Genomic DNA, 15,464 nt, shown 5'->3' on the forward strand with positions numbered 1-15,464 from the left:
GATGTGTCTCTAAATTCACTGACGTGTTTCTGAATTCGCTGACGTGTTTCTGAATTCGCTGACGTGCTTCTAAATTCGCTGACGTGCTGATAAATTCGCTGACGTGCTGATAAATTCGCTGACGTGTTTCTAAATTCGCTGACGTGTCTCTAAATTCACTGGCGTGTTTCTGAATTTGCTGGCGTGTTTCTGAATTTGCTGACGTGTTTCTGAATTTGCTGACGTGTTTCTGAATTCGTTGATGTGTCTCTGAATTCGTTGGCGTATTTCGGAATTTGCTGACGTGTTTCTGAATTCGCTGACGTGTTTCTGAATTCGCTGACGTGTTTCTGAATTCGCTGACGTGCTGATAAATTCGCTGACGTGCTGATAAATTCGCTGACGTGTTTCTAAATTCGCTGACGTGTCTCTAAATTCACTGGCGTGTTTCTGAATTTGCTGACGTGTTTCTGAATTCGCTGACGTGTTTCTGAATTCGCTGACGTGTTTCTAAATTCGCTGACGTGTTTCTAAATTTGCTGACGTGTTTCTAAATTCGCTGACGTATTTCTGAATTCACTGACGTGTTTCTGAATTCGCTGATCTGTTTCTGAATTCGCTGACATGCTTCTATATCGCTGACGTGTTTCTGAATTCGCTGACGTGTTTCTGAATTCGCTGACGTATTTCTGAATTCGCTGACGTGTTTCTGAATTCGCTGACGTGTTTCTGAATTCGCTGACGTGTTTCTAAATTCGCTGACGTATTTCTGAATTCACTGACGTGTTTCTGAATTCGCTGATCTGTTTCTGAATTCGCTGACATGCTTCTAAATCGCTGACGTGTTTCTGAATTCGCTGACGTGTTTCTAAATTCGCTGACGTGCTTCTAAATCGCTGACGTGTTTGAATTCACTGACATGTTTCTGAATTCGCTGACGTGCTTCTAAAATCGCTGACGTGCTTCTAAATTTGCTGATGTGCTTCTAAATTCACTGACGTGTTTCTGAATTCGCTGACGTGTTTCTGAATTCGCTGACGTGTTTCTGAATTCGTTGACGTGTCTCTGAATTCGCTGACGTGTCTCTGAATTCGCTGACGTGTCTCTGAATTCGCTGACGTGTCTCTGAATTCGTTGACGTGTCTCTAAATTCACTGACGTGTTTCTAAATTCGCTGACGTGCTTCTAAATTCACTGACGTCTCTCTGAATTCGTTGGCGTGTTTCTGAATTCGCTGACGTGTCTCTGTATTCGCTGACGTGTCTCTGAATTCGCTGACGTGTCTCTGAATTCGCTGACGTGTCTCTGAATTCGTTGACGTGTCTCTAAATTCACTGACGTGTTTCTAAATTCGCTGACGTGCTTCTAAATTCACTGACGTCTCTCTGAATTCGTTGGCGTGTTTCTGAATTCGCTGACGTGTCTCTGTATTCGCTGACGTGTCTCTGAATTCGCTGACGTGTTATTCGATTTGCAAATGTGTTTCACAATTACAGGCCACTGTTTTCTCTTTACATTAAACAGGATTTTCTGCAGAGAATGTATCAGTACAGTATCCTACAAATGTCTTTGTGGGAACACTAATCTGATTAGTGATAAAAAATAAAAGATTTGTGGTAAAAAAAAAAAAACAGGTGTGAAGGTTGGTGATTTGGTGAAAACATAGAAACCAAAAGCTTGAGTAACCAGCCATTTAGGCCATGAGAGCATAAAATGTATGCTATTGTGAATGCAGGGTTAGAACTGTCCTTGACCCAGTCGACAGCAAGGGTCTGTATGTGGCTCTGTACTTCATTTTCTCTCTATAATATAAAACATAGCAGATATCAAACTAACAAATCAGAAAAGAATCCTTTATTATTTTCTTTCTAATTTATATTGAGTCTTTATTATCTTATTATAAGACACTCTGATGAGTTAACACACTCAAAATGTAATGTACTGTACTGTAAAGGTAGCAAGACAAGATCCAGGACCACCATAGACTTCATGCCAGGGCTGCTGCATATACAGTATACCATCACTGTCACACAAAACTTTGTATCTCCAAAAAGGCAAGTTTACAGATGGAGGAAAGATTTTATTCCAAGTCATTTTTAAGCATTTCGATTCCGTTTCAACACAATAAAAAAAAAAATAACGGACCACTTACAGGCCACTGTAGTTTTCTCCTTACATTAAACAGGATTTTCTGCAAAGTACATCCACAGGGCATCTGTATGTAGATTTACTGTAGAATCTATTTCTATGCATTTTTAACTCATTATTCACTCATCTATTTTACATCATGTTCTTAAAAGGACACCTCTTGGGCTGGGGCACTGCTGCAGTTATAAATGCAGGACAAGGGCTACAGAAGTGGCTTCCTCTTCCCTATGGGCATCTCTCATTATGGACAATAAAGCTGACAATGACCAGACACTAGATGCTTATGCAAGCTGGCCTGTAGAGCTATATTTGTGACACTTCTTTCATCTTATGCCATTGTGTCTGCCAATGTGATTATTTCTGCATTAGGTAAGCATCTCTGACATGCACTGTACATTGTAGTGTTCTGGCTGTTCTAACAACAAGACCTAAAAAATCAGAAGTTTAAGGTAGGAGCATGATTACACAGACATGGTTACATTTTGAGTGTAGAAAAGTCATCTTGTGATTGTATTAGAGGTCAATTGATTGAGCATCCGCAGTTAAGCTGCACTGGTTGAACCTGCTCAGCAATGCAGGTAAATATCCAGCCTGAAAAAAAGCCATCTATGGTATGGTTCATTTCAGGGCATTCTCAGAACAGGGCACCCGGAGGACCTATTGAGCAAAACAGCTTCAGCTCTAGGGGAAAAAAAAGTCACGTTTTATCGATCGTACGATTTGGCTAAGCTAAGCGGCTTCAGAGACAAAGGTGTGTTCATGTGACATTCCCAATTCTGTCCTTTATTAAAAGATCAAGTACTGTTAGTACTAGTAGTAGTAGTAGCGGTATCTCTGTGAGAACATCTGTTAACGCCTTTGGACACATCATCAGTGATGTTCTAACAGAGATAATAACAAAAGCGTCTTTTTTTCTGTAACTTTTTAGATGGTCCCTAACTCCAAATCAGACAAGGTGGCAAACAGTGATAGTGTGTGCAATGGTGACTTATTTCTAAAATTGGTCTTAACATTCACTGCAGTACTTTTTCACACGTTCAGCTGATTAAGTTCATTTTGTTGCCAGCCTATAAGGTTTATTGGCCAGTGCTATACAATGCAATGCAATACTGTTTTGAAGTAGCTTGTTTTATAAAACATTAACAACATGTATATAACTTATTATATATTATAATATATAATAATATACATATATAATATATATATTATATAATACAATATATGTAATATATATATATTAACTTTTTGCATTAAAACTATTTATGGAACTTAAAGTTCTTGTTCTGAAAACTTATTATTTTAATATTTTAAGTTCAATTAATTTTACATTTTAATGGAAATTGTTAACTAACCATTTTAGCACCTATTTTTTAACTAGCACTCTAGTAGTGGGTGGTTTCTGTATTTGACACTGTGCTTATGAATTTGCTGTTGTCCTTTTTATTAGTTGAACCATTTTTGAACTATTTAATTTGCTGCGTTTCTGAATTTGCTTACATGATTCTGAATTTGCTGATGTGTTTCTGAATCTGCTGAAGTGATTCTGAATCTGCTAAAGTGCTTCTGAATCTGCTGACGTGATTCTGAATCTGCTGACGTGATTCTGAATCTGCTGACGTGATTCTGAATCTGCTGACGTGATTCTGAATCTGCTGACGTGATTCTGAATCTGCTGACGTGTTTTCCGGTTTTACAGGCTACTGTAGTTTTTTTCATCAGAGTACATCATTCACTTCTATTTTACATCATGTTTTGAAACTGACATTTCCTTTTCAAAATCATCCTAACGTATGAGTTTCATAATTACCATAATAACAAATGAAATAGCAGTTCATTTATGTAGTACTGATCCTCTAATGAGGAGGCAGCTTCTATCTAAGTGTAGTTTAGCATACTTTAGTTAGTCTTAAAGCAACATTGTGGCATCTTCTAAAACTGTCTGAAATTTTTATTTGCTTATTATACCACTCTCTACTGCAGGAGTCCAGCACATGGTGTTTCCCCTACCCTAACACTACAACCTGTCATTTAAGTGATGAGTTGAATCAGGCGTGCTTGAACAGGAAAACTGTGTAGGAGGTCCCCACCTTTGCTTTAAAGAAAGAGCTATGTTGAAGTCACCAGCTGCTCGTGTTTTTTTGCCAAATAGATCCACAGCCTTAAAAATGTAGTTCATAATCTTTAGATTTGTCAATTTTCAACCAGGCCCTAGACCACATATGCGATACCACATCAAGAGGTCAACCTTTGGAGGTCAAACCCCAAACCGACCAACTGAATTTGGCGAATTACTTTTCTGTTCCGTATAATCTCCGCTCTTACGCAACGGTAGGCCTACATCTGGGAACAGCGTTGGGCTGCATTAACGGCTGCAAAAGGTTAAAGAGGAGATGACTGTTCTTAGAAATGGCCTTTTCAAAGCCCACCCAAAATTCTGCTTCCGAGTTTCATCATTGTGTCATCTCCCGTGCCAGTGCCAGCTTGGCTGTGATCAGAGTTGCGCAACATCTCCCTGTGTCTGTCTCTGCTTCTCTACCAGAGATTTGCAGAGTCTCGCCCTGCGCTTTGGTCAGGGAACCAGGTCGAGAACACCTTCTGTTCCATTTGAATAAGTGTTACACAACCGATCTTTGCAGGTCTACCACCAACACCCCCACCCTGCTGCCACCGAACAGGCCCGTCATCTGTTCTGCTTTTCGAGCCACCAGCAACCTGATGCCTTGCACAGGAATCTAAATTACCGTTATTCAAACCAGACAGGCAGGGAGGACATGTCTGGAAAGTGGGAGAGGGGACAGACACGAGACAAAAACATACTTTGGCCTCCTTGTCAGAAACGTGTCCGAATCTTAGCGAAGACTTACAAGTCCACTCATGTGTCGTTCCTATTCTTCACTGCATATTTAGCTAATCGTTCCACTAAATCTGTCCCTGTTTATCTGTCCTGCTTAGTCTACATGCCTCTTGTCCTCGTTAGTTCTGCAGGCTTGGCCTCCCCTTACATTCCCCCAGCTTTTTGCTTTCAGAATGAGCAAATGGAAGAAGTGGAGGAAAATGAAGTGCAATCAATGCCTGCAAATATTAATGTTATTTCAAATGTCAAACCATTATGGTAAAAATAATCCAACCAATGAGGGACATTTCTGTGTGTAAACTGCCATTTGCAACCACAAACACTGAGCTCAACTCAAAACCTACAGAAGCTATTTTTGGACCATATGATCAGACAGTCTGCTAGTCTTGCATCTCAGAACAGAAGCCTCTTTTTTTCCCCAGCAGACTGCATTTTCTAAGGCTTTGGTTATTTTTGTGGATTTCCCAGACTGTTAGAGATGAGCATGGAGGCTGAGCAGGAGTGAAAGGATTAATGTACTATGCCAGCCTGGACAAAATCTCTATCTCTCTCTTTATAATCTTTGGTCAAGCAGATCTCTGTGCCTAAGGACGCGGGATGAGAGATGGCTCCTGGCCGGCGGATGAGACTGGACGTAGACAGGCCTTAGTCACGTCACTGGGCTTTGGGCTAAATACCCGATGGTAATCCTCCCTCTGGCTGGACCGCGCACGGTATTAGCGCGCTTGGCCTGCTGGGCCAGGGGACATATGGCCTGATTCCATGGTTGAAGTGCCTCTGAGCGTACAAGCACTACACTGATGGATTTTGAATTTGACTGAACTGCCAGTGCCACAGGGTCAAAAAAAGCAAGAAACTGTGCAGCGAGGCAGAACATCAACTCAGAGACCGCAGAGTTATTGTTAGTGCTTAAAAAAAGCACACTGTAATTTCATATTCATACATTTTTCATTACAATTCAGCGTTTTTATTAGATTTACCATTTGGGATCTTAAGAAAATATTAGCAGTATGGGGATTTTTAAAAAAAAGTTAGGATTGTGTTTACAGTCCTAGTAAACCTTTTACATTATGCAACTGACATTTTTGCAATTTTGTGTTATTAAAACAAGCCTAAAAAGCCTGAGTGCAGACCTGAATTACAATAGAGAGCATACATGTAACTTTACTTAATTAAAGGAGCAACAGGCTTGGGGCCCAGAGAAAGCACAAGTGGCTTTGCTCTCTCCAGGGTGTGTAGATGACGCTTTCCTCAGAGCGTGTTGGTTGCCCGGTGGTGTTGCATAGGCTGCTGATCGGAAAACAGAGGTGGTGGCTGGCTGTGTATGTGTTGGAGGAGGCATTTGTTGGTGTTCACCATCCCAATGTAGGGAGCATTGCATGTGATAGGTGGAGAATATGTATTGGTTGGGGAGAAAATGGGTCAAAAATAGAAAAAGAAAACATTAAAAAGAATAATAATATTAATAATAAGGAAGAGAATCCCTAAAGTACTACAGGTGTCAGTACTGCTTCTTTGTTGAAGTGTGAACTAGCAGGACTAGGCATACAGACATATGGCAGTAGTGCTGCACATAACCACATATAGAAACTGTGTGCAAGTGCAATGGACCAATACAACATACTAACTCTTGCACCTATGTGATCTCCACATTTTGGGGGTGTATTCTGAGGTCATTTTCAACCAGGTTAATTGTTCTTTGATTTTCCAGTGGAAACACTGCTTTTATTTATTTGCTTTTAAACCAGCACTGAACAGCATGTTTAAAATCAAGATGGAGGAAGCTAATACACATAGGCTATTAAGAAACTGCATTTACAACACATTTATAAAACAGTTTTCACATCAGTATGTTCCACTGTAGACTGCAGTGTTTTAGAGTAACTGGGAGTCAATAATCAGGCAGACTGTATTATAAGATATTAAACACATTGTTAAATGGTCAATTGTTATACAAATTGCTATCAAAACCAAAGAAATCCGTCCAGAATGTCACATTATATCAATATTTACTAAAACAGTATTAATTAGCAGAACATCTTGGTTGTGTAATTTAACAACGAAGATCGGTCAGCATCTGACCATACTCATCGTCAAGGTGCTGGCTTGGAACACCCATGGCTCTAGTTCTTCTACATATACATATATTGGAGAAGATTATACGTATTGCTTCTTCTTAAGTTGGTGGGCAGAGGTCAAGGGCATGTAGTTGTGAGACGAATGGTACACTACCTGGTTAAAGGTGACCTTTAAGAGGCAATTTTCTCTACCTGAAATTTCTAAAGGTAAACAGGATGTTCATTAATGTTTCAGAATCCTGTCATGGTGATTTCTTTCATTGCAAAAGCTCATTGAGTTCTGCTTCCTGTGGCTCATCATCAAAGACTCATTTTAGCTGTACTTTGAAGACCTGTGGCCACTTGAATAAAAACATCTTTAGTGGAGGATGGCGTCACACATTCATCTACACATGCCTTTACCTTCAGTGATGTGTCTAAGGAAATACTTCAGTGGAAATTGGAAAAAATAATCCTTAAGAATTATTAAGGCTCATCACTGAATGGTGCTGTGAAACACACCACACAATGATTGAGAAATACTTCTTTGAAATTACACCAGGGCATCACAAACAGAAAAAGCGAATCAACGGAGGACAACCGTTAGTTTACTAACTGCAAGTCATGCCACTCTTCCACCTGACTCTTGCTGTAGCCTTTAACTGCACTGTCCTGCAGGGTGGCAATCTGCTCTAATTCGCACTGTCGTAAACACTTGCGTATTAACAGCACCTCAAAGGAAGACAGCGCGTCACGGGAAGGAGGCGAGGTGAACTATGCATAGTAGGATCTAATACCATTAAGTTAGCCCAGAAGAGCAAAGGTCTAGGACGCTGATATTGCAGTCCTCCACTTGGTCGAGCCAAGCACACTTAGCCTCAGGTACAAATACAGGCTGTACTCTGCACTCCATTGACAAGAGAGCATGACTAAGCACTGTAGCATGTCAGGGACTGCCTACTTAGCAAACACGCTCCCCTCCCTCTAAAACAGTGATATAGAAAAGGTCACACATTATCAGTCGCACACATCATGCATACTTTAGCTCTGACTGAGGAAGTGATGCTCATTTGTGTAATAGTAAACATCTGATCCAGCGCAGGAAGGGTGAAGAAGTACAGAATTGGTAGTGCTTTCTACACATTAACTTTATTACTGATTAATAGAACCAGCAACATTACACAGTTCTTTACAACTGGGAGATACTAGGCTATTATGCTTATAGACCCTGAACCGATATTGTCACCAATCTCACCTCTGTAAACTCCTCCAGATCTTCATTTATTTTGCTTGAGTAAATCGATGTGGTTTAAAACACTGCATGACTTACTTCTGTCTCTAAAATCAGAAGGAAACTTTTCTCCATAGCTATATGATGGGGCGTGCAGATATTAGTGACCATTCACATTTTAGCATAAATGTTTAAATAAGGTCTATCCAGGTTGTTTTACTGAATAATTAAAAAGAAAACCTGTTTGCATATTTCTTCGATAGATTTTGAAAGCAAAATAAATAAAGATTTTTTGTGTCAGAGATGGGATTGGTGACAATACCTGTCTGATATCTGTTAGCAATGTTAGCCTTGCATCTCCTGTTGTAAACAACAGAAGCAGACGCTGATTGACTGCATTAGTATAAAAAGGTAACTTATGGGCTTTCGGTTTTTCACCAAACTGTTCCTTTAAGGGATAAGCTGAGTCAATTCAGAAACCAGACTGTGAAGTTCTGGCTGTTTCATAAGAGAGTTTCTTGCATGTTCACAAAAAATGGTTAATAATTCAAATGTGTCAAGTCAAGTGGTTGCACATAATGCTACATCAACACTATGGCTTCCTTTACATTGACCTGTCTTGGCAAGAAAGGTGTAAATGTAGCATATGCTATTCACTTGCCACCACCTGACATATTTAAATCATGTCAGTTAAACCTTTTTTCAGAGCATAAGCATTCACACATACAATCCTGCACACTGCAATCATTAATGTATCTCCCTCCACCAAAAAGATTACACAGCGAGTGCTACTTTTTTAATATATCTATTAAATGTAAAAGTATTGACCCATGGCACCGCCCTTAATCTTCCTCTCTGCTCCTTCACACTTTGTGAAATTCATCACAGGAATTTTGCTCACGGTTCAAGTGTAGATTTTGAGGAATATACCCTGCTGTCTAAATACAGCCTTAAAAATGCTTGTGTGATAGTACAGTAGTGTTTAGGGGTGTAAGGGTAAGTGTATTCGTCGCAAAACCCTTACAGTACTGGGGTAACGGTTTGGTGCGCACAGTCACATGGAGAATACTCGGTAGGCGCTGTTAGGGTAAATGTAGTAATTCCACAAACACGTGTGCCTTAAGTTATAAGCCGCAGGATTTGCAATGTATTTTGGGAACTGTAGGGGTTGTTTGGGAGCATCGCTATGGTAACTGCATTCGGTTCTTTTAAGTTGCACCCATTGCTGACACAGATGTGCAAATGCACACACACAGCTTGTTCAGTCCCTGTGGAAAAGTACTGCCAATAGAACAGGACTGTCTGGAGTAGATTAACATGAATCTATTGGCACCCTGTCTAATGCCAGGTGTGGGCTAGAGGGGTATAAAGCCCCCATCCAGCATTCGGCAGTGATCATATCACTGAATGCAATCAAATCCTCACATAAATTTTCCAAAAAATTAGTAGAAAGCCTTCCCTGGACAGTACAAAGACAGATACTCCATCAAATACTCCTTACTCCAATGAATCAATGAAACTACTTATTATTGTGTAATTTAACCTCAGGGAAATTAATGCAATATCATATAGACTCTTTAATACTACATGGCAAAAATACCTCTTAAAATGTGTCCATCTGGATCTGTTTTTTACTGTAAGCGTACTGTAATATCTACAATAGGCATAGAGGCAGTCATAGCTGTCGCCATTAATGGTTTTCTGGTCCAATCAATCATACGCACACACACACACACTCACATTTGAGGCTGCTTTACTGCTCTACCGACCTCCACAGATGTGAAAGATATGTTCAGGCCTGCAGAAACTATGTGGCTTGCAGATGTGACCGTGTGTTCTGCGTGCTTTGATCTCTCCGGGCATTTTGGGTGAGGGTGTGTGTACTTGTGTGCTAAATGTCAACTTTCCACGTGCTGCTGACTTATCTTCCTCTTCCTAGTTTTGTGATGAAGCAAAGCAGATGTGCTCGACTGCAGGGTGTGCTTCTGCCTCTGCCAATAACAACCACGCCCATTCTGACGAAGGAAAAGGGAAGAGAAGGGAAGCCCACCCATTGTTCAACAGAACAGACACCAATCTTTCATCAGCCTCAGCCACGGGTACAGGATAAATTTAGCCACGGGTACGGCTCTCCCACTTCCTTCTCCCACTTCCGTCAGATAACATGATCTAATATAAGAAAAGTTTCGCCCAAGAATTGGCCAAGTTTGGCCAACACAACTCACGTCATGATGTCAGTTGAATTCCACTGAGGTCCTGGGAGGAGGCAGGCATTCTTTTTCTTATCTGCCCCCTCATGCTGTTTCTGCCCCTTACAGGACGGTTACACGGAGGGACGTGTGGGAGCAGACTGTGAGCGAGCTTATAATCAGATGTGTGGGTCAGTTCACTCGCACAACTACATGTTTCCTGATAGTTTCTTTACACAGTAAACACAGTAGGCCATGGGATACTGATACTTGGTTTGCTGGAGTGCCAGAATCTCACTCAATGTGTTTACTGCTTATTTACTTATGCAGGTTAGGCCTCTCCTTATTACCCCGAGGGGAAGGGCCTTCCTATCCTCAGGCTCCTGAGCATGGAGGGCTGTGGTGCTGATGGGATTTAAACTTGACAAGCAGGCTGGCTGTGCCTCTCTACAGCTGTTAAACCGTGACCATATCTGTGTCCAAGAAAGGACAGCAAGGTACATTCCCCCAGAATTGGGTTTTTTTATGTGTGTAATTTCACAGCTCTAGAGTGGCCCTATAGTCTAACTGCATGCTCGTCAAGTGTAAGGAGGTTCAGGCAATATAAGCTCAGCTCTCCATTGTCAAAACCCTGCCAATCTGGGGACGTCATGTGATAGGAGTAGTTCAACATGCAGATAGGAATTGACACTGTTTACGCTATTTGGGTAAATACGGTAATTTCACAAACACGTGTGCCTTAAGCCACTTGATTTGCACTGTATTGTGGGAACTGCACTGGTTTGGGAGTATCACTATAGTAACTGTAGAGAAGTACTGTCAATAGGACGCTCTGAAGCGGATAAACATGAACCTATTGGCTCCATGCCTAATGCCAGGTGTGGGCTAGAGGGGTGTAAAGCCCTCCAGCATTGAGCTGTGGAGTCAGTCAGCTCCAGTCCACTCATGTATTGTTGGCTCACACAGCTCTGTATGAGATGCAGAGCTGAAACATGTGAGTTAGGAGAACTGTTGACTGAACAAAGCCGAGTTAACTCAAAAACCTTGTCAGTTCCTTCATCATTTTCAGTCGGCCTGTGTGCAGAATTGCAAGGTCAGAGCTAACAGTGGTTTAGTATATTGAATACAATACTGCATACGATTAATAACTGGGTAATAAGGCTAGGGTTTAGGAACGGGTGTTTTCTTAACTTCAGTCATATCAGTCATGTGCAAGTAGGTCTATTTATGGCTGTTATCTATGCAAACAGTGTGAAAGGAGGTTATATATTCAGTCTAAGCAAATCCACATACACATGTGAACCTAAGCCCATCTCCTGGCAGCAATTATATTTTGTAATTCTTAATAAAACATAATCAACAACACAAAAACAAAGAGCGCATACTAAAACAATGATATCAAGTGTAAACACTGCGGCCCATGCGTCACGCCAGCTGTGTGAGTCAGTGCGAGCTGCAGCCTCCCCCACCGAGCTCGAGCATTTGAAGGCCAGAAAGTGGGGGAAAAAAGTACAATGTAAAGAACTGATGTACATTTACAGCAGAAATACTACAGTGATGCACTGTACTATACAGAAGATTGCTAGGAGGGTTGCAGCAGTATACTGGTTTTAGATATACTTTGGTATGAAAACGGATGGTTATCATACTGTGTGGAAATGAGTAATACCAGGTATTTGATATTGAGGTATTTGGTATATGTATTTAATACTAATGTAATACCAATTTCTTACTATTTTCAGAGGGGTTTGTAAACCAGTCAATGAATTAATAAGCACATTATTTTATAATAACTACATATGTTATCCACTTAAATCACTGTATGTGTAGCCTTCTTATTTATTTATTTTATTAATTAATTATCAAAAGAGACTTTTTTTTTACATAGACTGCCACTCCAAGCTAGATAAAAAAATCTATAGTAAAGCACTTGTCATTGTATCTGATAATATAATAAATTATACTACTACTACTACTAATAATAATAAAAAGACGAAGCATTTATGTGTATTATGTGATACCATAAAACCATGTTATTTTCAAAGACGGTTATCATATCTTTAAAATCTCATATCATTGCAACCCTAATTTTCTAATCCATTTTTCCATAATCCGTCCAAAATGATGTAACCACACAATCACGTTGCAGCGATGCAAAGCATTAAACCACGCAGATACAGGCCAGCAGCTTCAGGTAATGTTCACATCGACCATCAGTATGGGGAAAGAATGTGGCTGGTCTGAGTACTTCTATCTCCTGCTATTTTCATGTACAACAGTCTCTAGAGTTTACTCAGAATGGTGCAATAAAGAAAATAAAGAACCTCCAGTGAGCGGCAGTTCTGCAGACAGAAACACCTTGTTGCGAAAGAGGTCAAAAGAGAATGGACAGACTAGTTTGAGCTGACAAAAGGAAATCGGTTCTGTACAACTGTAGTGAGAACAAATGCATCTCAGAATGCACACAGAGCCTGAGGTGGATGGGCTTCCAGAGCAGGAGACCAGCTCGGCTTCAAGAATCAACCTTCTGTTGGATCAAGAACAGAAAGCTGAGAAGGCTGCAGTGGGCACAGGCTCACCAAAACTGGACGGCTGAAGACCAGAAGAGCGAATCCAGGGCAGAATCCAATAGAAAACCTTTTGGGCTGTGGCGGAAACCTTGAAAGTGTCAAGATGGACCAGAACAGAAAAAAAGGGATGGTTCCAACATCTTGTGGAATCCATGGCACTAAGAATCGGGGCTGTTTTTAGGAACTGAGTTAACAATGAAACCTAATTAGTATTAGTTTTCGATTCGATTTCTGATAAAGTTAAAGTGCACGATAAATGTTACATTTTTTACAGTAACTTTAACTGTGAATACAACAGTATACAGTAGATTACTTCTGTATATTAGCACTCACTCGTCACAGACTGGTGTATGATTACAATGCTTTTCTTACCACGCTACAAAATACACGCACATGCTGTTATCAGTTCAATCCGATCATAATCAGACATCAGGAACACACTGATGAGATCTGGTAAAAATACTACTTCACAACATTTTCATATCAGATTCGTAAAAACTACTGTTCAGATACTCAGATACTCTCCCCTACTGAATCCAGTGATTTGTACTCAACATCTGCTGCACTTCATCCAATGAAACCAGTCTAATTACACTGTTCCTAATAAAACGTGCAGCTGATCAGTGCTTTTTAAGCACTAACAATATCCTCAATATGCTTTGGAAAGCATACGGTGTCTCACGATAACAGAATTGATCACAATAAACAATGATCAAATATCATCACATTGCCCAGCTCTAACCTCAGGTACTGAGTTTCCTACACAGCTGCAGAGGAACCTCACAGTCCAGCCAGCAACTAGCTAGCTAGCTATCACCCAGCACTATTGCAGTGACTGAAGCCAGTTCAGGGCTGTTGTTTTTACTGTTTTTGGTCGAAAATAAAGGCAAGCGGTCTGTCCTGAAGCAGGTGAACAGAATTAGGGAGTAAATATGAAGGACTGAAATTGAACTTGGGTGTAAAGCAGCCGTTTACTCTGTGAGAAAGTAATGGAGACTCAGGACAGCACAGGTTTGTGGTGCATCCCGTTGCAGGGAACAAGTCTCTACCCGCCTCTGACTGTAAACAAAAGACAGCTTCATCCATACGGGAAAGGAAGTGAGTAACACACAGAACTAATACTTTAATACTTATATATTAAAAAATATGTAACTTTTACGAAACTCAGAGATAATGAAAGTCTATAGCTATCAAGTCTCCTCCAGGTACTTCTGAATGGAGGCAGCTGACAGCTGACTCGACCCGCCGAGCAGCACCGAGGCACAAAGCCTCCTCCTCAACACTTCTCACACAACTTACACACACACACACACACACACAGGCGGTCCATCTGTTGGTGGCTCTGAGCTGGCGTGTTACTCACCTCTGCCGAGAGTCCAGAGACGAGCCGCAGCTCTGCACGGACAGCAGTGTGGGCGACTTGCGCGGACCGAGCGGAGTGGGCTGGAAGCTGGACGGGGAGAGCAGATTTCCCTGCGACGAGAAAGAGCCGCTTCCCCGGTCGGAAAACACATCCTGCTCGTAGTCCGAGTCAGACGGCAGCACGAGAATGGGCGGCACGTTGAGGAGCCCGAGCGCGTTGCTGGGGCTGAGGCCGCCGCAGCTGCCCGAGGGGGAGAGGCTGGGGAAGGTGCCGCAGCTGCTCGGAGAGAGTTCACCCGCCGTAGAGCCGAGGTCGCTAGCCTCGAGCTCCGGACCGCTGAGGGCCGCGTCGTTCAGCTGCAGCACCGGCCGTCCGTCGAGGGAAATGTTGGTGAGGAACAGCAGCGCGGCTCTCCTCCTCCTCGAGTCGCGGCTCTTTTTCGCGGGCTCTCTGTGAAGTTTCCCTGGGCAGCTACTCAGCGTGCTCTGCGCACTGCACGCAGCTGCCGCCATTCTCAAGTGAGGGATGCAAGTCTTACGCTCAGCGCCTTCTACTCCAGCGCCAGGGAGCGGGGCACGCCCGCTGAGAGCTGATTGGCGCTCGGTCGCTAATTATGGTAAATAGGCGGGGATTGCGCAGATGTGATTGGATGGGCGGGAAACAGCGAGGCGTCACATAAACAACATCAAAGGGTTTTTTTGGAGGCGCTCGGCGGTGCAGTAACAGTGCGGCGCTTTGGCACCTTGTGTGCATCATGGTTTCTGTAATGGCCCTTGTTTGTTGTCCCAGAAGCTGGGCTGGATAGACCGAGTAGGCTTCATGCAGTTCCACAGTTTAGTGTGTGCCTGTCTGTGCAGAACAGCAGTACAGCATACCAGAAGCCATTATTCTGGTATATTATTTTATAATGCATTATATTATTACACTTGCATTATTACACATTTCCATTTGCTCTTATTATTAAATGAGCTTCGCAAATCTGGATAGCTTTACAATGAAATTGCTAATGCAATGTTATATAACAGGTCTTTAAATGGCTGGTAAATCAAGGGTTGGTAAGTACATACGTATAA

The 15,464-nt window shown here is 41.7% G+C and overlaps 1 protein-coding gene across 1 annotated transcript in view; it reads right to left on the reverse strand.

Annotated features, from left to right (window-relative positions):
- Positions 1–14,903, reverse strand: part of cables2b (Cdk5 and Abl enzyme substrate 2b) — a 35,886-nt gene extending 20,983 nt beyond the window's left edge. The window contains exon 1 of the mRNA XM_072696851.1: positions 14,392–14,903. Within this exon, the coding sequence (XP_072552952.1) occupies positions 14,392–14,903 (512 nt within the window). The remainder of the gene's footprint in view (positions 1–14,391) is intronic.
- Positions 14,904–15,464: the final 561 nt, after the last annotated feature.

The sequence above is a fragment of the Salminus brasiliensis genome, chromosome 14, assembly GCF_030463535.1.
Source record: "Salminus brasiliensis chromosome 14, fSalBra1.hap2, whole genome shotgun sequence".
Lineage (NCBI taxonomy): Eukaryota > Metazoa > Chordata > Actinopteri > Characiformes > Bryconidae > Salminus > Salminus brasiliensis.